General features: G+C 39.0%; 1 protein-coding gene and 1 long non-coding RNA gene across 3 annotated transcripts in view; one reads left to right on the top strand and one right to left on the bottom strand.

Annotated features, from left to right (window-relative positions):
* The window catches only part of LOC132382537 (uncharacterized), a 79091-nt gene that overhangs the window by 18094 nt on the left and 36653 nt on the right, over window positions 1–24344 (top strand). For both annotated transcript variants that reach the window (XR_009508381.1, XR_009508382.1), the window contains exon 2: window positions 5863–5947. This is a non-coding gene — a long non-coding RNA (uncharacterized LOC132382537). The remainder of the gene's footprint in view (window positions 1–5862; window positions 5948–24344) is intronic.
* On the bottom strand, window positions 5757–22745 carry pdcd7 (programmed cell death 7). Its single transcript, XM_059952819.1, has 5 exons — window positions 18829–22745; window positions 15269–15407; window positions 7725–7961; window positions 6920–7004; window positions 5757–5966 (listed from the first exon to the last, which is right to left on the bottom strand). Exons 1-5 carry the CDS (start codon window positions 20434–20436, stop codon window positions 5837–5839), a joined length of 2199 nt encoding a protein of 732 aa, XP_059808802.1. The 5' UTR covers window positions 20437–22745; the 3' UTR covers window positions 5757–5836.

Below are 24344 nucleotides of genomic sequence, written 5' to 3'. Positions count from 1 at the left end.
CAATAGAAACAAACACTGATGCTTACATATTTATGTGATTAACAAGTACATCTTGATTTGCTCTGGCTAACTAACCTTGACACGTACACACAAAGAAGCCTGTCCCCAGCTCTACTTCCATATTAAGCATTTCAGAGATCTTAATGATTGAACGTGAAGGAAATTTACCCCTCAATATGGTTTTTATTCTCATAGGTCTCAGATTTATTTGGCAGTCTGTCAAGATTTATATTAATAATTCTATCATTACCCTGGAGAAATTTCCATTTGTTTTCAGTGTTTCAAATGCGGTACAGAACCTGTTTCTGTCAAGAGAAACTGATGTTCCTCGGAATTATTGGTCTGATAAAGACTGCTATCTATATGAAACTACTTGGAATAAATGCCAAGCTATCCAATTTGAAGTTTCTGAATGAAACTTTTCTGCAACCTGATAAATACTTACATTAATTAAAGACAAACCAGTTGGAACTGAATATCATTTCAGAAAACTAGGAACACTATACTCTTTCCTGATTCAGACATTTTTCCGAAATTAGTGTTTATTTTTTTAAATTATGTCACAAGGTTTTCTTGCGAGATTGAAGAGAATTTAGCTATTCTTCAATATCATTGCAAATCAATATTGTCAACTTGATTATTAGAAAATTATCACAAACAATAAGGCAGATTTTTTTAACATTAAATACAACCAAGGGAATATCTTTAGTGATCATGGGTTTCCCAGAAATATAACTGCAGTTTCACAAATGAATTTTTTGTTTGCATTAACCTGTCAGGGAGAGAGAACTGTCTCTTTTCAAGGGATGCATGTGAAAAATTATTTGATTAAATTTTCCCTAGGCTGTGATTTCCTGAAATATCTTACACAAGACATGTGAAATATAAATATCATGTTCATCATCCATAATTTTAATTAACAAAGCACTATAGCTACGAGTAAACTAACCCAGAAACATTTCATTATTGTCCATTGGAATCCACTCAACTACAGAAATTACTTAAAAGTCTACAGTGCAAAATTCACCTACTTATAAACATTTATACAACTCCAATAGGATTGGTACTTACTGCATTTAATAAAAGTTTTCAAAAGATAGCATACTGAATTCAGTTCCAAACTAGAAAATGTTGAGGAATTAAATACATACAAAGGCACATTTTATTTTTTAAAATTTCTAATATACTGTAGTTCCAATAGATACATGTCATATTTTTAAATAAGGTGTATTGCAACAGTAAGTAATAATCCACCATATTGATGTGCTACTTTTAGTATTTTTTAAATTGCTTACTGTCAGGAATCTTGATTGGAAGTAAATTATATTTCTCCAAAAACTCGTCAGGACAAGCACTAATTCTGGTACATCCTACTGGGGGAAGCCAGTGGTCATCAGACTTTTTATGTGGCAGAGTCAGTGATTACTGTTAAATCCTCTTAGGATAATGGACAGCATCAAAATGTCTAATCCCAGTGGATGTTAACACAGCTAACTACTTATAATCTGTGGAAAAACATCATCCCCAGCATCCTCCTTTATACAAAACAAACATTAATACTGTACCTTAAGATCTCAGGAAAATGCACCGTTTAGTGTACAGGTGAAAAGAAAAACTGTAGCAGCATTACAGATATTAGAGACACAGTGTTCACAAGAAAAACATATATAAAAGAACACCATCAGAAAAATAGTCCATTGTATTGCAAAGTAGTCTTCGTGTTGCTATACTAAATAAGAGATTAAAGTTGTGCAAATTGATTCAAAAACAAATGGTTGAAGGGAAGTAGCTTGCAGGGTAGGGCTTCGGGCTTCAGCCGGTGGTAGCTGTAAGAAAATGGCATGGTGTACAGTAGATACTTTTGATGGTGTGGAGGGATGGGCCTGTGACGTATTAGGCTGAGTGTACCAATTTCTGAAGCTTCTGTTGAAGAGGAATTTCTTTAGCCAGAGGGTGATGAATATATGGAATTCAAATCCACAGATGACTGTAGAAGCCAAGTCATTGGCTATATTTAAAGTGAAGGTAGATAGGTTCTTGATTAACAAGGGAGTCAAAGGTTATGGGGAGAAGACAGGAGAATGGGATTGAGAAGGATAATAAATCAGCCATGAGGGAACAGGGGAGTAAACTCAACAGGTCAAATGGCCTAATTCTGCTCCTCTAGCTTATGGTCTTGTGTTCAAGTACACTTGAATTGACGTACCAGACCATAATGCAACCAGTCAGGACACTTTCAACAGTACATCTAACATCAGTACACCAGAGGCAGACTGATGCTGAAAGAGATAAAATTGACAAAACTTAGGTCAGAGTTCCGAGTTATATGGAGAATCTACGATGAGAAGAGATTTTAAAAAACAATATCCAGAATTTAGGTATTCTTGCAAATGATGGTGATGGGGGTAGAGGCCCAAATTAAACAAAAATTATAGAAATAAGAAGGAAGGCAAGGGATGCGAACAGAACGTTAAGTAACTTGAAGTCAAGATGTAGCAGCATCTGGGAGTCAGGTTAAGGTGGACAGTCGAAAAGAATGGTGTGGACTAGGTACAAGAGATCTTGATTAGCACTATTAGATTACTTGTAGACTGCCCAGCACAAAGTAATGCACTTCACTATATGCTTCAATGTACATGTGATAAATAATTTTTTTGTTTGAATCTAAGGAGGTCTGATTGCTTAAATGGATGGGTAAAGAACAAATGCATTTTTGGGAAACCCAATGTCAATTTGGGTTAATTCAGTAATATTACAACTGCACGTATAAAACCACCTTTCTGCACTACTGCAATCACTAATTTCTGATCTGCAGAGTGGAGGGTGGATAATCAACCTCGATAGAATTAGAATAGTCTGTGTTAAGGTCATGAGATCATGGATTACGGTTTCAGCAGCAAGGTTTCAGGCAGGTCAAAGTCTAGGTGAAGAGGATTATGTAGTTCCAAACCCCTTGTTCTAAGGTAACAGAAAAAAAAGATGTCCCTTCAATCAGCCTATACATTTTTTATGAATATAGCAAATTATAAAGACTCTACAGAGTGTGTATGAGCTCAGTGCTTTTGAAAACAGGACATCAAAATGAAAAACTTTTACCTGGATCAATGTTCAGATTGTTTCATTCTAGGGACTAGCTAAGTATAAACAAATTTAAAAGATTTATTATTCCTGTTTTCTAATCGTAACATTACCTACTGCAGCAACATCCCATCCTTCTGCTCAAAGTTTGTTTCCTAAAGACAATGGAAGTATGGAAGCTTGCATTTATATAATTCTTCATCTTAGTTAAACCAGTTATGGAAAGAAAAGCAATTCTTTTCCAAGTATCTGCATTTGAGAACAATAACTTCTTTATTTTAAAGTTGTTTCCTTGGAGTTACTGCCACCTGCTGGAGGTAGAATTAAGTTTGGCTTCAGGTTTCAATCACCAAAAATGAATGAATAAGTGGTTTATAATTGTCCAGAAGATACAAATTACCAGAATAGCTAAACCTGATTCAAATGATGAAACTGTACATTCTGAATTCAAATTTATCTTTTTAATTGCCTTTTCCTTTAATCCCAATGCTGGCAATTAGAAATTCATTCATTTCTGTAATCACATGATTTCTAAAATATAAATCCTCACTCTAAGGTGGAACTATCAAATACTAGAGGTTTAAGGTGAGAGGAAGAAAGTTTCAAGATGTGCGAGGCAAATTTTTACACAGAGAATATTAGGTGCTTAGAACATATTTGCTTATTCAAATCTTCCAAACAATCCTCAAACCCAACCAAAAGGTCTCAAGACATTGGTCTCAATACCTCCTTGTGCAACTGGAGAATGACTGTTTATTCATTTCCATAGATGTTGCCTGACCCACTGAGTTCCTCCAGCATCTTGTGTGTGTTGCTTTGGATTTCCAGCATCTGCAGAATTTCTTGGGTCTTTGATTTCCTCACTTGCAGACCCCAATCATTTTGCATTGGCAACAACATCTCTTCCATAATCTCCATCAGCACAGGTGAACCACAAGGCTGTGTGCTTCGCCCCTTGCTCTATTCACTTTACTGTGACTGTGAGGCTAAGCACACCTCCAATACCATATTTAAATTTGCTGATGACACCACTGTTGTTGGTATATCAAATCAGCATATAGGAAGGGGATAGAAAATCTGACTGAGTGGTGCCACAACAACATCTTAATGTCAACAAGACCAAGGAGTTCATTATTGACTTCAGGAGGAGGAGGAAAACGGAGGTTTATGAGCCATTTCTCACTGGGGGAAATCAGAGGTGGAAAGGGTCAGCAACTTGAAGTTCCTCTGTGTTATTATTACAGAGGATCTGTCCTGGGTCCAGCTCATTACAAGAAAGCATAGCAGTACTTCTACTTCGTTAGACACGTGTGAAGATTCAGTATGTCACCTAAAGCTTTGACAAACTTCTATAGATGTGTGGTGGAGAGTATATTGACTAGTTGCATCACCACTTGGTATGTATTTAAGACCATAAGACATAGGAGCAGAATTAGGCCATCTGGCCCATCAAGTCTGCTCCGCCATTCAATCATGGCTGATCCTTTTTTCTATCTCCTCCTCAACTCCAGTTCCCGGCCTTCTCCCCATAACCTTTGATGACATTTCCAATCAAGAACCTATCAATCTCTGCCCTAAATACACCCAATGACCTGCCCTCCACAGCTACACGTGGCAACAAATTCCACAAATTCACAACATTTTGGCTGAAGAAATTTCTCTGCACCTCTGTTTTGAAAGAGCGCCCCTCTATCCTGAGGCTGTGCCCTCTCGTCCTAGACTTTCCCACCACAGGAAATATCCTTTCCACATCTACTGTCTAGGCCTTTCAACATTCAGAAGGTTTCAATGAAATCCCCCCTCATCCTTCTGAATTCCAGCGAGTACAGATCCAGAGCCAGCAAACGTTCCTTGCATGATAACCCTTTCAATTCCTGGAATCATTCTTGTGAACCTCCTCTGGAAAATCCTACAAATGTAGGAATAACGCTCAGTCCATCATAGGTAAAGCCCTCTTCACCACTGAGAACATATACAGAAGAGGTTCACAACCTGAAGCCCACAGTCCCCTTGGTTAATGGTAGGGATTCAAGGCATAACAATAGATGGGAATGTTGACATAAGAAAGTAGCATCCATTATCAAAGACTCTCACCATCCAGGCATGCTCTCTTCTCACTGCTGTCATCAAGAAGGTACAGAAGCCTCAGGATCCACTCCACCAGGTTCAGGAACAGCTATTAAACTGGCTTTAAGTTTCATAAAACTCCAATAATCCAGCATGCTCAGGACACTAGCAGTGCTGGATTAGCAAATGATGTTATTAACATGAGTAGTTCAACACACATTTCAAAAGTTATAGAGTAATATTGTAAATTTCTCAGTGATCCAGTTAATCTTAATTGTATATGGATACAAGATCACACTAAGTGGTAGAGGAATTGTTGTTAGTGGCACAGGAACCAGGGCCCTGGCTGCCAGTCAGAGGGAGTGTGGGAAATACTACTTTGTCACCAAATCATCAAGATTTCCAAATGATCAGATAGTAGATTATCTACATTTTACTGCATTTCTTACTTTGCATGCTTACTTAGTGACTAGTAATTGCTGATCTACAGCAATAGAGACCTACAGCATCATAAAGCACTTAGGGAGTTTTGTTTTCTGCGACCTTTGCTTACAAAGTCAGTTTTATGAACAGTTTTATGAATTTTATATAATATCAAACAGTCACAGAACTCAAATGAGATAAATCCACATTTATTATAAAACAGACGCTCATCTTTAACAAAAAAAATCTTAAACTAAAGAGAAGAACATCAACTTTCGTTCTGTTTGAGTGCAGTTCGCCATACGTCTGATGAAGGTGAACATGGAAAGACCCAACCTTGCGGAATACAGCTACCTTCAGGATGATCTCCTGGTACAAGGTATCTATCCCATTCTTGCCTTGTAGGGAAAAGGAAAAAATGCAATGTCAATATGTACACTTTAGAAATGCACCATTAAGTAACTATTAGAAAGATACTTAATTCTGTCTGTTACCACTGTTCCCAACACAGCTTTCAAGCAGCACGTATAACTGTGCTGTAAGTTTTTGATGAGGAGTAGGGAGGGGAAGGGACTAAATGATTCTGTTTAATCCAATATAAAAAATAAAATAAATAAAAATAACATTTAATAGGATAAAAAATTTAAATCAACTATTTTAAGCATAGTGGACATATAGACAAATACCAGATTGTTTCATATAAAGGCAAAAAAGCAGTGTAAATCTCCAGATAAAGAAATGAGAGTCTAACAAAACAAAATGGAATCTGGCAAATATTAATGCAGAGTCTCATACAACAAACTTTTTTTGTTAAATGAACTGATATGCAAAAACATTCCAGAAAGTTTAATAAAATGCAAGGCCCTTGTAGGGATATTTTCTTAAAAAGCAGATATGTAAAATATGAAATGAAAACATAAACATGCTAGAAGCTCCACGTTAAAAAAGAAGTGGAGCTTTTGTTTCAAATTGAGAATCCCTCATTGGTTCATTACTCCAACGCTGCTCAACCTGTTTCCAGAGTAGTTTTTCATTTTAGGTGAATGCCTTGTCACCTTCCAAGCATTTGATGGCTAACAGTTTCCTTACGCAAACCACTTTAAATCTTGCTGCAGTTCAACTGATTTTTGTCAAAAATGCTAAATTATAGGACAACTCTCATCACTGAACTCCAAAGTTGAGCCCCTGCTCAAAGATGGAGAACGTTTCCTTCTTAAAAGAGTTAAATACTCCCAATTGTGTAAAATACTCCATCAGCTTGAATAATCACATTTTCCTCATTCTTTTAGAGGAACCAATTATACCCAAGAATACAAATATCTGGAACATGATCAGATAAATTAATCCTTACCTGATTTGAATAAGTGCATGAGAAGAATGCTCAGCTTGCAAGTAATATTGACGAAACGGTTGTAGTGGGTGATCTGCAGGCAAATCTATTACACAAAGTAAAGCATATAAAAATCACCTGGTGCTTCATTGTGTGGATGACAGTGTTACTTTCAAGGAGTAATCAATGACATTAATGGCTGCAATAAGAAGCGGTGGAGGAGATCTATTGAACAATTATTTTGTTTTTTTGCATAGTAGAGGAATTAAGGGTTACAGGGAGAAGACAAGAGATCTGTCAACGGCAAGATCAGCCATGGTCTTATTGAATGACAGAGCAGGCTCGACGAGCCAGATGAACTACTCCTGCTCCTATTTCTTATGATCTCAAGGCTGAGCAGTAGATCTACAATAAAGAAAACTCAATTTGTTGGAGGAGCTTGATCAATACAAGGGACAACAAATATGATTAAAATCTATCCACATAAAAGCCCACTGCAGATGCTGCATAGCTGGAAAAAAAAGGTGGAAAATTGCTGGAGGCTCTCAGTAAGTTAAGTAGCATCTGCAAAGAGAACACAGATGATGTTTCAGGCCAGCCTCTTTTGGTTAGAATTGGTTTCTGAACAATGGTAGCCAGTTATAATTAAAGGTGGTTAATCTGAAACACCATGGTATTTAAATGTACATTCTTTAGTTAAATTACTCTTACTCATATTTCAAAGACCCATTAACGTAAGAACAACGGCTTGATTATTACAGCAGTGCAGTGGTTTGATATAAAGTGAACTAAGTATGAAAAAGTAAAGTCCAGCTATTACAAGTACCTGGGTCTCCAAATAGCATTGATTCAACTTCACGTTGCTGTTTTTCTAACTTCTCTCTCTCTCTCTTCATTTTTTTCTCATTTTCTCTTTTCCTTTCTTCTTCTTGTTCCCCTTCCAGCATAACTCTCAAGGCTCTTTCTTCTGCATCGTAGAGATCACTACGTTTTTTAATTAATTTTCTAAGCCTTTCAATATGATGCTCAAAATTTTCATCAGCAGAAGGAGGAGGGTGAACACCTGTATAAACAAATCATATGATGATAAAATTGAATTAATTATATTCTTACAAACTGAGTACTCACAAACAAAATCTGCAAAATATTTTGTGATATACTGTTTATATTTTGTATTTACAGTTAGTATTTTCTTTTTTTTTACAGAACATTGAAAAACTGGTACCATAAGTTTCTTAGACTCAAAATATTCTCAAGGTTATAAAATTATTCCATAAAATTTACAGACCAGAACTGGAAATATAAAACAAAGAATCTTAGTGACAAAAAGAGCCCTATTAGTAGCTTTTGTCAGAACAATATCCACAATAGTACAGCACAGGAACAGGCTCCTTGGCCTATAATGTTGTGCTGAACTAATTAAAATAATATAATGCCCAACTAAACTAATCCCTTCTATCTATACAATATCCATATCCTTTCATTTTCTGCACATTCATGTGCCTATTTATAAGCCTCCTGAATGCCTCTATTGTATTTGCCTCCAGCATTCCAGCATTCTGCATAAAAACATCCCTTGAACTTACCCGCTCACCTTAAATGCATGCCCTCTGGTATTAGACATTTCAATCCAGGGAAAAAGATACTTGCTATCGCTCTGTGCCTCTCATATTATGAACCTCTGTCAGATCTCCACTCAGTTCCTGCCGTTCCAGAGAAAACAACCCAAGTTTATCCAAATACTCCTTATTGCACACGCCTCTAATCCAGGCAGCATCTTATCAAACTTCTTCTGCACCCTTTTCAAAGCCTTCACAACCTTCCTTTAATGGGACAACCAGAACTGAATGAAACACTCCAGATGCTGTAGAGTTTTAAAAGTTGAATTACAATGATTAATAGGGGTTTGGACAGATATCTGAATGGGAAACAGGATTAGTGTTGACAGATGTCATTCTTGTCATGGGTGAGATGGAACAAAAGGGCCTGTTTCTGTACTGCATATTTCCACTATTCTAACTGCCTCTTAATTGGTGCAAAGTTTCTGCATATTACAGTACTAAAATTCATGCTATTTTTTTTCTCAGCAGGCAAAAAGAGAATATATTTTTTTCTGTTCTTGATGTTTTACATAGTCTACCTTATTAAAAATTACACAAGTTTTTGAACTACGTGTTTTCCCAAAGCCAAAAGATGATTTTATAGAAGAGTTGGTCCTTAAGGCTAAGTGTCAATATTCATATCAGCAGTGAAATAGTTCCGGGGGGGGGGGGGGGGGGGGGTGAAATATTAAAGTTTATTTCAAATTACATTTCAACCTATAAATGATGTATATTTAGTGAAAAAGCAATATATTAAAATATTTGCACTATGCAGTTACACTTAATGAATAAATGGAAAAGGCCATTTGCTACTTAGTCAATCAAGGACTGAAGGTTCATCATTATCTCTATAAGCTGTTTGGAAGACACAGGATTAATGAGGCTAACAGCCTATTATAACTTCCTAAATATGTTACAATGCATAAAAAGAACTTGTAAGATGAATTTCGACATTAGAACTTCCCTTTTCTCACCTCCTTGCATTTTATGTTCTTACGAACAAATTGCATACACTTATTAATAGCTCCTGTACACATGCATAGCATTCTGAGCTGTCAACACAGACATTAATAAGCTGACTGCACTCTCTGGGGAAGAGTAAATGGGCACTTCTACAGCTGAAAGCAATCAGTACATGAGGAAAGCATATCAGTTTATGCTTGCATTATATATAATATACATTATGATGCTGTCTGCAAAAAACAATCTAAAGAAGGCAGCTTCTGAAAATGATTGGTTACTGCTGGCAGCCGAGAGCCAGAAGAACCTTTATGATATACTATGAAATAAGTCTTCCTATTTTGAAACCTTAATGCTTGCTTTAATCATTATTCTGTACTCATTTGAAATTCCACAAAGCAATTCATGGTGCAAGTTATAACTAATGCACTCTGTTCAGGATTCAGAATGTGAATGCAGCAGGTATTAATTCAAATGAGATCGTCTTCAGTTCTAATGTACATTGCAAGCAGTAATCCATTTGAAATTATAAGTGACAGCTTTGTAAACAAACAGTGCTTTCTATAGAGCAGAGACTATAGGCAAACAGCAAGGTTGCTCAAGAGACAGTTTATAAACTGATATGACCATGAGATGGTCTCATATGAATCAGCCAAATGGAGTATATCAAAACAAGCAGCTATGTCATTTTGAAACTTAGCATATCAAAGCAAATTTTCTCTGTTTATCAATAATTGGGATATTTATGCAATCAGAGTTAGCCCCTACAACATTAATTTTGACTGAATTCTCTGGCTCAGAAGCTTTTAAACAACCTATGTGGATTAACTTGTCCCAGCAAAGGTATTTAAACATTCCAGAGGTATTTTCTCGCAGGTAGTGTGCTCCCCATTGTAAATACGTAATGTAACAGAACCAAGTGAAAGACCCAAAATTTTGGAGTAAACAGCATCATAGCAGCAATTAAACTTGTAGCGAGTCAACTGTTGCTAGCTTTGTTCTTTAGAGCAGTGGTTTCCAACTTGCAGTCCACAATCCTTCAGTTAATGGTAGGGGTTCATGCATTAAAAAAAAGGTTGGAAAACCATGATTTAGAGAAATAAACAGTCGACGTTGGGCTAAGACCCTTCATCAGGACTGAACATACTTTTGAGTTTGGAGAGACTTCTCATATCAACCAGCTTCCACTCCCACATGACTCAGATCACACTAGGAACATTTGGATGTGCATCCAAGTTAACTTTTGTGACCTGCAATGTGGATAGCAATGTTAGCTGTCTAAGGAGATGAATAATTATAAGAGGTGTCTGTTCAAACTAATAACCATGTGTCAACAAAGTCTCAAAGAACACGGTGGAGAGATGAGTTGGTAGATATAAGAGTATAAGATGCATTTTTATAAGGGACTTGCTACAAGATAGCACTGAGGAGTTTGATACAAGATGAGCACTTCCACTAGCAAAACACTGTTACTGATGCCAGAAGGGTGGATCCACTTGTTAGGAAAACTCCACAGCTGCATATTTGATTGTACTGTATGTGCAAAGAATATCTTTGAAATAGGACCCAGGTGGGGTTAACATCTAACACTTTATATGAAAGGGAACTTAATGCTTCAAATAAGGCCTCACGAAAGTTTGTGTGCAGTTTTGGACACCTATCTATAAGAAAGATTTAAGTAAGGTTGAAACAGTAGAGAGAAAATTTACAAGGACGTTGCGGGGACTGGAGACCTGAGCTTATGAGAAAAATTGAATAGGTTATGATTTTATTTGTTGGAACATAGAAGACTGAGGGATTATGAGGGGTATAGATAGAGTAAATCCAAGCAGGTTTCCACTGAGGTTGGGTGGGACAACAACTAGAAGACATGAGTTAAGGGTGAAAGAGGAAAAGATTAAGGGGAACATGAGAGGCTCAGAGAGTCGTGAGTCTGTGCAATGAGCTCTCAGCACAATGGTGCATGCAAACTTGATTTAATCATTTAAAAGAAGTTTGAGTAAGGCCATAAGATAGGGGAGCAGAATTAGGCTACTTGGCTCATCGAGTCTGCTCTGCCATTTCGTCATGGCTGATCCAACTTTCTTCTCAGCCCCAGTCTCCTGCCTTCTCCCCATATCCATTCATAGATTCAAGAATCTATCAAACTCTGCTTCAAATATACATAAAGACTTGGCCTGCACAGTTGCCTGTGGTAAAGAATTTCACAGATTCACCACTCTGGCTAAAGAAATTCCTCTTCATCTCCTTTCTGAAAGGACACCCTCTATTTTGGTCTTAGACTCTCCCACCATAGGAAACATCCTTTCCACATCCACTCTATCAAGGCCTTTCACTTTTCAAGCAACACACACAAAATGTTGGAGGAACTCAGCAAGCCAGGCGGCATCTATGGAAAAAAGTGGTCGATGTTTCAGGCTGAAACACTTCAACTGGTTTCAATGAGGTCACCCTCATTCTTCGAATTCCAGCAAATATAGGCCCAGAGTCATCAAGCATTCTTCATATGACAAGCCATTCAATCCTGGAATCATTTTCATGAACCTCCTTTGAATCCTCTCTAGATTCAGCACATCCTTTCTACGGGGCCCAAAACTGCTCACAATACCCCAAGTGAGGCCTCATCAGTGCTTTATAAAGTCTCAACATTACATCCTTGCTTTTATATTCTACACCTCTTGGAATGAATACAAACATGGCATTTGCCTTCCTCACCACTAACTCAACCTGCAAGTGAACCTTCAGGGAATCCTGCACAAGGACTCCCAAGTCCCCTTTTGCCATAGATGTTTTGTACTTTTTCTTCATTTAGAAAAGTCAACCCTTTCATTTCTTATACCAAAGTGCCTGACCGTACACTTCCTGACACTGTATTCCTTCTGCCATTTCTTTGCCCATTCTCCTAATCTATCTAAGTTCTTCTATAGCCTCTCTACTTCCTCAAAACTACCTGCCCCTCTATTTATCTTCATATTGTCTACAAACTTTGCAACAAAGCCATCAATTCTATAATCCAAATCATTGACATATAACGTAAAAAGAATAGGTCCAAACACAGACTCCTATGGAACACCATTAGTCACTAGCAGCCAGCCAAAAAGAATCCCTTTATTCCCACTCTTTGCTTCCTGCCAATCAGCCACTGCTTTATCCATGTTAGAATCTTTCCTGGCTATGGGCGAGTGGCTTGTTAGGCAGTCTCGTGTGGCACCTTGTCAAAGGCTTTTTGAAAATCCAAATACACAACATCAACTGATTCCTTTTTGTTATTTCATCAAATAATTCCAACAGATTTGTCAGGCAGCATTTTCCTTTGAGGAAACCATGCTGCCTACAGCCTGTTTATCATGTGCCTCCAAGTACCCTGAGACCTCATTCTTAATAATCGATTCCAACATCTTTCCAACCACTGAGTCAGATTAACCAGCCTCTAGTTTCCTTTGTTCTGCCTCTCTTCCTTCTGGAAGAGCGGCGTGGCATTTTCCAGTCTTCCGAAACCATTCCAGAATCTAGTCATTCTTGAAAAATCATTACATAATGGCTCCACAAAAGGTACATGGAGGGCAGGGGCATCAGACTAGGTCAGGTGCAGGTCAATGGGACTAGGCAGTTTACATACTAGATTAGCTAAAGAGCTTGTTCTGTGCTGAACTTTTCTATGACTCTATACATCAAGAGCTCAATGATATAGAAGGGGGAACTTGCACAGTACGCACTTGCTGATTTTAAGTGTTTGCACTATTTTCGTCCTTCCTTTTAATTTTGCGTAGTACAGAAATAGTTTGACAGAAATACTATACCTGGCCACGCATTTTGGGATGGCACTTGTTGAGTTCAGACAACGGCAGGTCCACAATCCCAATGACCTCAGCTAGCCCCCGACACTAATTATTACCATCCATAAACCCTTCACTTCTGGGGAGAAGCAGACCATTTTGTCTGAGTAGCCCAGACTCAGATTTACATGTGGGAATGCAGAACTTTTGGCTCACGTTAGAAGATATGATTGAAATTCACCAGAGACACTCTAAAGCTACATGTTTTAACATACAGACAGTATGGCCTAGAGGTGCAGAATGGCACCTGGACGACTAGTGGGAATGCCAGTAACAAGGGGAGATATTGCAACTGAAAGGGTGAGGTAAGGGAGGGAAAGGGGTAAGGTGACAGTAAATGAGGAATGACAATATGGGTAGTTAAGAAGCCTGATGAGCCCACCATGGATGATGCAGAGTATAAATATCAAGTCTATGAGGCATACTCAGGCAGACAGTTCTAGGTGGGATGATCCAATCTTCCTGAAGATAATTCAGCTTTGAGATCAGTTCACCACAAAGTTTTTTGATTTGTGGGTTGCAGTGGGATCCACCTAATCTATAGTACAATGCAAGGGAGATTGATGGGGAAATGTGGAAGGGAAATCATAAGTTGCTATTAGTAAATATAGCTACTGTGAGGATACAGAGAATTTTAGCACTCCAGGCACAGCAAGGATCTGCCATATGGATACAGAAGGATAAAAAAAAATGATATATTACAGCTGTGACTATTTATAATACTGGTGCAAAGGGCAAAATAATGAGGTCAGAGAGAAGTTGCATACTTGAGATCAAGCTACTGCACCTTTCAAAGGATTTCAGGCATGCCCAAACAATGAAGGCACTTTCCTGAAGATAGATATATCTCGTAAGGCAAGTGCTATCGCAGATTCAAAGAAGGGAGAGATTACATGGACAAGTCAAGTTAAGCAAAGATGCATGATCCACAAAGCAGACATTACCCACAGGGACTAGTCAGGAGTTCCAGGGAGAACCAAGTGCAGTGGCAGCAGACATTAAAGTAAAGGTACAGGTAAGCTATAAAAGGTGAGGTGGCAGGGTTTGCTCCCAGGTGGTGCCACTGAAAAATGACACCTGGGTCTGTGTGTTGTCGCAGGGAGGAAGTCAGTAGAAACACTAGGCTCAAGTTAAATGCTATGAATCATTGCTCCCACTAACAATTTTGTTATAGGAAACTTAAATTGATAAACACCTGTCTTCTCCATCTGACGGAAGACAGATGGAAACAGACCAATGGATACAAGAGAATGGGTGTGTGGATGCACAAGGGAGGGGGAAGCACTTGTCAGCATATGCCTATGAAAACGTTAAAGTATAACAGTAATTGTATTTTTTTAAGCAAAGGCTTGTTCTAGGAGTTAGATGTTTAGTGATATAGATCAGGAAAGTCTTGGAAAAAAAGATGGGAAGGGATCCAAGTTAATGACATAGACACTAAGTTCCACAACTTGAACAGGCAGGGCAGGGAGGGGTGGGGTGGAGTGAGGTGAAGTGAGAGAAGAGGAGAAGAGGAAAGAAAAGAGAAGTACATGGTGTTAGAAGGCAATTACTCAGGTCTGGAAGTGAGTAAACACCAATTGATCTGGGCCATTTCAGTGGTGGGGCCAACTAGCAATAGGATACAATAGGGAGGAGGGAGGATGGTTGAAGGATAGGGTATCATTGAGTCATGGTCCCTACATCCAGTGGGGTACAGACCACCCCAAACACTCCTTTAGATGGATTAAAAGAACCTAACAGAATGAACTAGTATAGCAACATAAAGTAGGTCAAGCAAAGATCACTGCACAAGTTAAAAACAGAAGAAATTTTGGGATCTAGGAAAAGGACAGAAAGGGCTTATTTTGGTCTTCTGACCTATAAACGAGAAAGGTTATTCAAGTAGTCCTGTACAAAGCCTATCCTTCTTTTTGGCTAACTTAATGTAAAATATTGTGCAGTTGACCCCAAGAGTGGAATAGATTGCACACCTTTTCTAGCTGCAGCTTCCTTCCTTAATTTCCGTAACTTCTCCAGAGCCCGGAGGATATCCACTAATCTCTTTGCATCTGCTTGTTTTTTCCGCACTTCTGACAAGACACTGTCAGCTGCAGCTTTTAGTTCACGTTCCTACAAAAGCAAAAATACAAAATTAAATCCAGTTGCTTTGAATATTGAAAGCCAAATGATTTGGAAAAAGTCAGTGTCATTTGTTTCAATCTTATGCACCCCCCACAAAAGGCAAAAGAATAAAAACATTAATATTTCTATTAACTGATCCATGGAGCTGTCTCTGCTAGTTTGCAGATCTGTTGCAGATAATACACTCAACTACTACTTTCAAAACAAAAGTTACATCTCACTGCTTCAAAGCAGGACAGTTGTGGTTTTGAGAATAAAACAACTTTTGACTCTCCATAACTTTGTCACTCAGTAATGGTAGTAAGTACTTACTGGCTCTAATTCACTCCAGAAACTCCTTAATTATCTGTTTGTGTTAGGAAATATAACATCAAATAAACTACAGTCTCATGGTGCAAAACAAAGTTTGGCCCACTAATGATTGACACAAACTTTATAACTTTATTCCCAAACTGCAGCAATGTGCAAATATGACAGGTTATCAAACCCATTAGGAATGATAGTTTTTTTATACACCTAGTTTTGATAATCATCTCCAAATTATCAGGATAACAGAGTTACACCAATCTGCAGATTTACTTATTTTTAATGTTCTCTGAAGCAGCACAAAATTAACAAATCTTACAATCACAGCAGCTAATCATTCAGCTGATTAAAAACAACTGGTCTTTGAAACAGACTAAAGCCAATAATATTAAACAGCCGTCTGAGTAACTGTCCATTCATAATTACCCATTAAAGAATAAATAAATTTCAGTTCTGAATTATCCAAACAAAGCATGCCTGCATTCTACTCTAAAGAACCATCACACATTTCTTTGAACACTAACTATTCTTCAATTTTGAACTAAATCTGACCAGTTGGTAGTTGCAATTTAATAAGCAAAAGAAACAAAAAATATCACAGTTCAATATGATATTGTAGTGCTAAAGTGTGGCAATATTAATGCCAACAAGGTTTCACTCCCAGACAAGCTCAACACCTTTAATGCTTGTTTTAACTGAGGCAGCATGGACAAACTCCCACACAGCCCCAAAAGACCCCATTCTTAGTCTGTGAGGTCGACACAAGAGCATCTTTCAGGAGGGTAAATTCACAGAAAGGACCTGATCCAAACAGCGTACCTTGCCAATACTGAAGACCTGGGCTAATCAACTGGCCGAGTGTTTACTGACATTTTCAACCTTTCTCACTTCAGCAGTGAGGTACCTACATGCTTCAATCATACTGATGGCCAAGGAGAACATGATAACCTGCCTCAATCACTACCATCCAGTAGCACTATGAAGAAGTGCTTTGAAAGGTTGATCAGGAAGCAAATCAACTCCTGCCTGAAGAGTGACCTGGACCTGTTCCAATTTGCCTATCATCACATCTGATGTCATTTCACTAGCCCTTGAATGACAATGAAGATTAACTATAGCTTCATTGATTACACCTCAGTATTCAATACTATCATCCCCACAAAACTCATCACTAAGGTCCAAAACCTGGGCCTCGGTACCTCCTAGTGCAACTGAATCCTCAACTTCCTCATTCACACACCCCTGTGTATTTAGCTCCTTGTTCTATTCACTTTATACTCATGATTTTGTGGCTAAGTACAGCTCCAATACCATACTTAAGTTTGCTGACGGCCAAACAGTGCTGTTGGCCAAATTAGAGGCGGTGATGATTTAGCATACAAGAGGGAGCTTGAAGATTAAGGTTGAACTGTGGCACACCAACCGCCTCTCACTCAACGCCACAGAAAATCAAAAATGCTAATTATCAACTACAGGAGGAAGGTGAAAGGCAATAAACCAGGCCTCATTAGGGGATCTGTGTAGAGAGGGTCAGTAGCTTTAAATTCCATCAATCCTATCAATGGATCTGTCCTGGGACCAGTACACAAGTGTCATCACAAAAAAGGCACAAGAACACATCTGCTTTCTTAGAAGATTCAGTATGTCAATAAAACATTTGACAAAACTTCAAGATGTACAAAAAAGCTGGGTGAACTCAGCAGCATCTGTTGAAAGAAGCAGTCAACGTTTTGGGTCGAAACCCTTAGTCAGGACTGGAAAAGGAGGAGGGGGCAGGGGCCCTATAAAGAAGGTGGAGGGAGGGTGGAAAACCAATCAGAGGAAAGATCAAGGGGTGGGGGAGGGGAAGCAGGGAGGGGATAGGCTGGAGAGGTGAAGAAGGAATCTAAGGGGAAAGCACTATGGGTAGTAGAAGGCGGCAGAATCATGAGAGGTGATAGGCAGCTAGAAGAGGAGACAGAGTAGGGGAGACAGATGGGGAAGGGAGAGGGAGGGAATTAGCAGAAGTTGGAGAATTTGATGTTCATACCAAGGGGCTGGAGACTACCCAGATGGTATATGAGACGGTATAGAAGGCAAACTTCTACAGATGCGCAGTGGAGAGTTGGTTGCATCACAGCCTGATGTAGAAACACCAATGAACAGAAACAGAAAAGTCTACAGTAATTGCCAGATACAGCTAATCCATTGCATGCAAAGCCCTCCCCCCTACTGAGCACATTTACAAGAAAGTAGCATCCATCAGCTAGGACCCCACCATCCCGGCCATATTCTCTCCTTACTACCACCATCGGACAGGAGGTACAAAAGCCTGAGGTTCCACATCACCAGGTTCTGATAGTTATTTAATAGCAACCCATCAGGCTCCTGAACCAGTGTGGACAACTTCACTGACTACGACACTGAATTGATTCTACAACCTCACTTTAAAACTCAATTTCTCATTACTTTTTGTCTTCTTTTGCACATTGGTTGCCTGTCAGTAATCATTTATGTATATAATTTTGTAAATTCTATTCTAGTTCTTTATTTTCCTCTAAATGCCTATAAGGAAATAAATTTCAAGGTAGGATATAGTGACATATACATATTTTGATCATAAATTTTAATTTCAAATTTGACATCTGATTAGATTTCCAATCAAAGTTCCTTTTAAAAAAAAATCCAGTTTCCAAACATGAAATTTAAACTATTCACAAAACCTATGTAATTTACTTACATGGTCGACCTCAAGTCTCACAAACGAGGAAATCTGCAAATGCTGGAAATTCAAAGCAACACACACAAAATGCTGGAGGGACTCAGCAGGCCAGGCAGCTTCTATGTTAAAAGAGTAGTTACAGGCAACAATTCAAGCTGTGATCCTTCTTCCCTTCCTGAAGGTCTTGGCCCCAAAACATTGACTTGTTAACTCTTTTCCATAGATGCTACCTGGTCTGTTGAGTTCCTCCAGCACTTTGTGTGTGTTGCTACCTCAAGTCTGTATGTTTTACTAATCTAGTTAACAAGGGTATTTCTGTAAATGTCTGGAGAAAGCAATTAATATGATATAGAGATCATTAAGAAGCCAAACGTGTAACATAGTAAGGATTTGATTAAATACCCTTTTCTTCTCTTCAACTTCTCGGACACAATTCATTCTCCATTTTTCAATCTTCGCTTCCTTTTCTGCCATCCTTGCCTTTTGTTCCTGTTTTTCTAAACACCACTCTTGCTTCTTCCTTTGAATATTTCTTCTTTTCTTTTTAATTGCATCCAGCTTTTTTTTCACAGCGCTGACATACTCACTATCTGTAAGGATCTTTAGTTTCTCCTGTAAAACAGTTTTTATCTCAATTGCTTTTAGGTAAGATTCGGTCCAAATCTCTTCATTTTCTACATTTTGCCTCAATTGCTGGCATAAAGCAGTAAGTTCCGCCACAAATTTGCAAGCATTCAGTACAGATTCTTTAACTTCACTAACTAGTGGCAGAGATTTAGATTTTTTGCTCTCTGAAGGCTGTGACTTACATTTTGACACAAACCTCATGAGCCAAAATTCATCTTGCTCCTTTGTCCGTTCATTGTTTTTGAAGTCATGGAATTGATCAGGTGATAAGAATTTGGTTACTGATTCCTTTCTCTGCTGTTGCTCTATACTGCTATCTTTCAAACCTTGTGGGAAATTAGCAACACAAGGCCAAGGCATGGCCATTTCATCACTTTTGTACTGCATACCATGTTCATTCTTCCAAGATGGAATGTCCACTGACAAATTTGGGAAGTTTTGTTGATTATTATGGCTCTGGTTCACTAACTGAGAATTCTGAGGTCCAAATCCAGCAGGTAAGTTAAGACCTCCACTTTGAGGTGTAGTTTGATTTGGGCACGAACTGTTTTCAGGTTGAGAAGTCACATTTTGAAAGTTGGGTGGTGGTACATCTCTCTTGGGGAAGGGTGGGTGTTGCTCGGGATGCGAATTTGGCCGGAAGGGATATTGTTGTTGGGCATCCAAGGGCTTCTGTTGGTATGGGTGTTGAGGAAGATAATACGACTGCCCATTCTGTGGATAATGATTTTGGTGAGGATAAACTGGATGGTCCTGGCAGAGAAATCTCCCAGAGGGGCAGGGTTGATCTCTGCCTTCATAAGCCTGCTGGTGGGACATGGGGTCAGGAGCCTGTAAGTGGGGTGGGCAGTTCTGCGGGCGGGGTGGCTGCCCCTGCTGGCCTTGATCCCAGGGATTGGGAGGACGTTCAGGTCCTTGCGGGTGTGGCGGGCGATCTTGATGATGCCCCTGCGGGCGAGGAAGGTAGTCCTGGTGAAGGTAAGAGGGGTGGTCGCTCCCCCACGGACGGGGAGGGCATTCCGGGGGCTTGTTGTCCTGGGGCTGGGTCAAATACTGGCCCCGATGCTCCTGATCCCAGAGCTGCTCCTCTAACCTCTCCGCTCTACCCAGGGACGCTGGGGAGCCTCGGGGAGGGCCCCTGTCCCGGCCGCCCTGGTAGGAAGGGGCATCAGGCCTCCAGTCGCTCCCGGCCCGGCTCCTCTCCGGCCCAGGGAATCCATGCTGCCCTCCGGGAACAGGATACGCGCCGGTCGCCTTCTCCTCGCTCCGACCAGTGGGGTTATAAAAAGAGTCGCGGCCTTGGCACTGCGGGGTAAAAGCCGCGATTGGCGGCACGTTCCGCCGGTCAGGGAACCCACGGCAGAATGGCGGCGCCCACTCCATCGCCGCCTGGAACGGCCGACCCACCCGTCACCGAACGTCATCTAATTGACAACAATACCCGACCAATCAACACGCGGCAAGGGCGGGTTTACAAGGTGGTACCCGGTGTTTAGGGTTGGGCGCCATCTGGAGTCGCCCACACTAACTACTTTTACAGAGAGGGCAAGTCTTCCTCAATTTTTAAACGTTCCCTTTATCAGCGCACAAGAGAGACTTCAACGACTGAAGACTAAACAAGAGAAAATCTGCAGATGCTGGAAATCCAAGCAACACACGTAAAATGGTGGAGGAATTCAGCAGCTCAATGGAAAAGGGTTAAACAGTTTCGGGCCGAGACCTTCATCAAGATTCTCGGCTCTCTACTGTTCACCTTCCTCCACAGATGCTGTCTGACCTGCTGAGTTCCTCCAACATTTTGTGCCTGTTCTTTTTTTAAAAAATACAATTGAGTCCTTAGGGGTAACTTTGATGCATTAGAGACACAAGAGATTCTGCAATGTTGGAAATCTTGAGCAATGCACACAAAAGTGCTGGGTGTACTCAGCAGATAAGGCATTGTCTACAGTATGGAGGGATTATTGGGCTATTATTTTCTGTTAACAAGAATATTTAACCCTAGAATCTGAACTATCAGTCAAATAAAATGCAACTCTAGCAGACCAGTTATTTTCCTAAACCTCGCACTAACCTTCAGTCATAATGTTGCCTCGGCAGCTGAACACTGCAGACATCTTACATTGACTTGTTTCTAATTGAAGATTTGCATTTCTCGCCTTTTCTTCACAGTCGTGTATAATTTATGCAGAGTTTATGTTCTGTGTGCTGCCTGAGTCTACCTGCCTGAAAAGCCCCTCCACGCAACATTTTTATTGGACCCGTACCTCACTAACCCCTATTTATGACAATAAACTCAACTTGAATTCAGGACGATCCGTGTTAATACAGCTATCGACAACAAAGTCATGACTCGCAGTTAGGGAGGGAGAGGATTGTATGAGGAAGGGACCAAGGTGAGAAAGTGGCGAGAGATAAAAGAAGGAGCAAAGGAGGGATGGTTCAGTACATGTAGAATGCACAAGAGGGAATAGACAAAATAGTTGAGATTTGGTGGGAGGGGTAGTAAGAAAGGGCTACAAGAGCAAGGGTGAAACATGACCAGAAAGTCAAGGGAGATGGCTGCTGAAATCTGGGTGGGGTGGATAGGAAGAGAGTGAGAGAGAGAGAGAGATCTGTTTCACTTGGTATATTATGCATGTTTTTAATTATGATTGCATTGGCAATTAACTTTGTTGTTTTACATACTCAGGACATACAGTACAGCACAGGAACGTGCCCAAGCTTGTGTTCCAGAGCTCAGTTATGTACATCTGAACATGCAGATGACTGAGCTCTGAAACAATCTCCATAATTTAGATCTTAAAAGGGATCCAGTAATCCCATAGAGCTGTGCAGCCAGAGCTGGGTACTAGAGCGGAATGAGCCAGTAGGTGTTCTTGTGGTCTGGATTCCAGGGTTCGAGAAGGTTAATTCCCACCTACCAGGTTTGCATTCAGTATCTGCCTTTGAAGTGCTTGTATATTTCCAGTTCCCTTTAAACTCACTGGATTCACAGTAAAATTTATTCTACAACTGTTCCAGGTATGAATGAAGAATGAAATCAGAATCAGATCAAAAATGACTTACGTGAGATGAAATTTGTCATTTTGTGCAGTACATAAAATTACTGAAAATTACAAAATAAATAAATAGTGCAGAAACAAAGGAATAATGAGGCAATGTTTATGGACTGTTCAGAAATCAGATGGCAGAGGGGAAGAAGCTGATTCTTAAGCTTTTGAGTTTCATTCTTCAGGCTCCTGTATCTCATCCCTGATTGTCGTAGCAAGAAGGCATGCCCCCGATGATGGATGCCACTTTCTTGAGGCACCACCTTTTGAAGATGTCCTTATGGAAGGGAGGGCTGTGCCTGTAATAGAGCTCACAGAGTCAACAACTCTGCAGTCTATTGCAATCCTCTGCATTGGAGCCTCCATATCAGTCTGTGATGCTACCAGACAGAATCCTCTCTGTGGTAACATCTATAGAAATTGTCAGGAATCTTTGGTGAAATACCAAATCTCCTCAAACTCCAAATGAAGAACTGCTGGCATGCCTTCTTTGTGATTGGATTAATGTGTTAGCTTCAGGATAGATCCTCCAAGACACTGACAACTAGGAACCTCAAGTGGTTCACCCTTTCCACACTATGAGGACCAATAGGTGTTTTAACATCTTCCCCTTCTTGAAGTCAATTCTTTGGTCTTACTGACATTGAGTGCAAGGTTGTTGTTGCAACTCCACTCAACCATCCAATATTTTATGCCACTTTACTGCCATCTGATATTTTAAACAATAGTGGTATTATCTGTGAATTTACAGATGCCATTTGAGCTGTGGCTAGACATTCGGTCATGAATGTAGGGAGAATAGAGCAGTGGGCTAGGTATGCATCTTTGGGTATTTGTACTGGTAACATTTAATAGTCTGGAAAACCTGCTAATCTAGTATTACCATACTCTAGTAATACTAATCTAGTATTGCCAGATTGTTGGATTTTTAAAAATGGTACTTAGGTAGAAACTAATGGAATCACATTTTTAAATTACCAATTTTCACTAAATGATCTTTCTTGGAATGAAACATATATATATATATATATATATATAAACAATTGATATACATGTACTACAAATCCCACAAAATTAATTTGCTTTGAATATTAGGGTAAATTAAACTTATTCAAGTGGGGGTTTGCCTTCTAACCCAGAGGTGGGTGGAGTGGAGGATTATTATTAATCAACTAAAACTATACACAGGTCAAGTCTAGTAAAACTATGTTAATAATTTAATAGCAACTGTATGGAGTTATTATTCACCATAATTTATATTTTTGATTCTATTTAATCCGACAAAAAACAAAATAATTTGTAGCAAAATAATTTAATCACCCTGAAGATGGGCTTCTGCTGGTTATTCCTCTACTAAGACCCTCCAGAATTTTGTACGTTTTGCTCTGGATTTCCAGCATCTTCAGAATCTTATGTTTATAAAATAAAGTACTTATTTTTATGATAATGAGGAATGCAAATAATATTTACTGTTTTGAATGTAAAATATCAATTATGATCAAACTTTTTTTTAAATCTGCAATATCTGAAAATCAGGAGCATTTTACTGAGTAAAACATTGATGAGCAAGTAAATTTTCTAATTTTTAAATACATTTGCTTCTAGGCTTTTTCATTTCTTGAGAAAATACTTCTGTTTGGAAAGAGAACAGTGTTGCCATTATGATTGGATATATGTGCTTTTCAAGTGTTACAGTTTAAGTTTTTATCAAATTGCATTTATAGCTATTCTTACAAAATAATTTTAATTCTTACAAAATAATTTTTAATTCCTACAATCATGGAACTTAATTTTGTTAAATAATTTTCTCCTGTAATTATTGTCAGGCATCATTTAAGTAACTATTTTCAAAAAAAAATTTACATAAATAGGTGGATTTGCATTATACCACCCACCTCGCTTAGGAATTGTTAACCAAACTCAAGGTATTATTTTTTAAAATTTACTTATCATCAAGTAAAACCTGGCTATAAATAATATAAGAGAAGCAATTGGCTCAATTCTAATTATACAATGATAGTGGTTCACAAACTTTGCCAAAGAAATGCACAAATGTACAAAAATTCTTTTAATTTTTAAAAGATGAAACAATGTCATCTAGGATTTTCTGTGAAGCAAATGCAGTCATGTTTTGGATGACACAAGCATCTGTGAAAATAGTTATCAGTTTCCATGCTTCTTCTTGAAGTCTGCTTGTTTAAATAATTCTAAGCCTGTCTGTTCATTAATAGCTCTAAATGC

This window comes from Hypanus sabinus, chromosome 28, assembly GCF_030144855.1.
Source record: "Hypanus sabinus isolate sHypSab1 chromosome 28, sHypSab1.hap1, whole genome shotgun sequence".
Classification (NCBI taxonomy): Eukaryota; Metazoa; Chordata; class Chondrichthyes; order Myliobatiformes; family Dasyatidae; genus Hypanus; species Hypanus sabinus.
The sequence above is the reverse complement of the archived record's forward strand: the minus strand, read 5'-3'. Positions and strand labels throughout refer to the sequence as shown.

What these genes read in the sequence shown, in the direction of transcription:
- pdcd7 (XM_059952819.1), bottom strand. Translation starts at nt 20,436, where the DNA reads ATGGAGTGGGCGCCGCCATTCTGCCGTGGGTTCCCTGACCGGCGGAAC. An exon ending in AAGTTGAAGAGAAGAAAAGG is followed by an intron (nt 15,408 to 18,828) that starts GTATTTAATCAA and finishes TTGCTTTTGTAG; the next exon opens with GAACGTGAACTAAAAGCTGC. An exon ending in CATGCACTTATTCAAATCAG is followed by an intron (nt 5,967 to 6,919) that starts GTAAGGATTAAT and finishes TTTCCCTACAAG; the next exon opens with GCAAGAATGGGATAGATACC.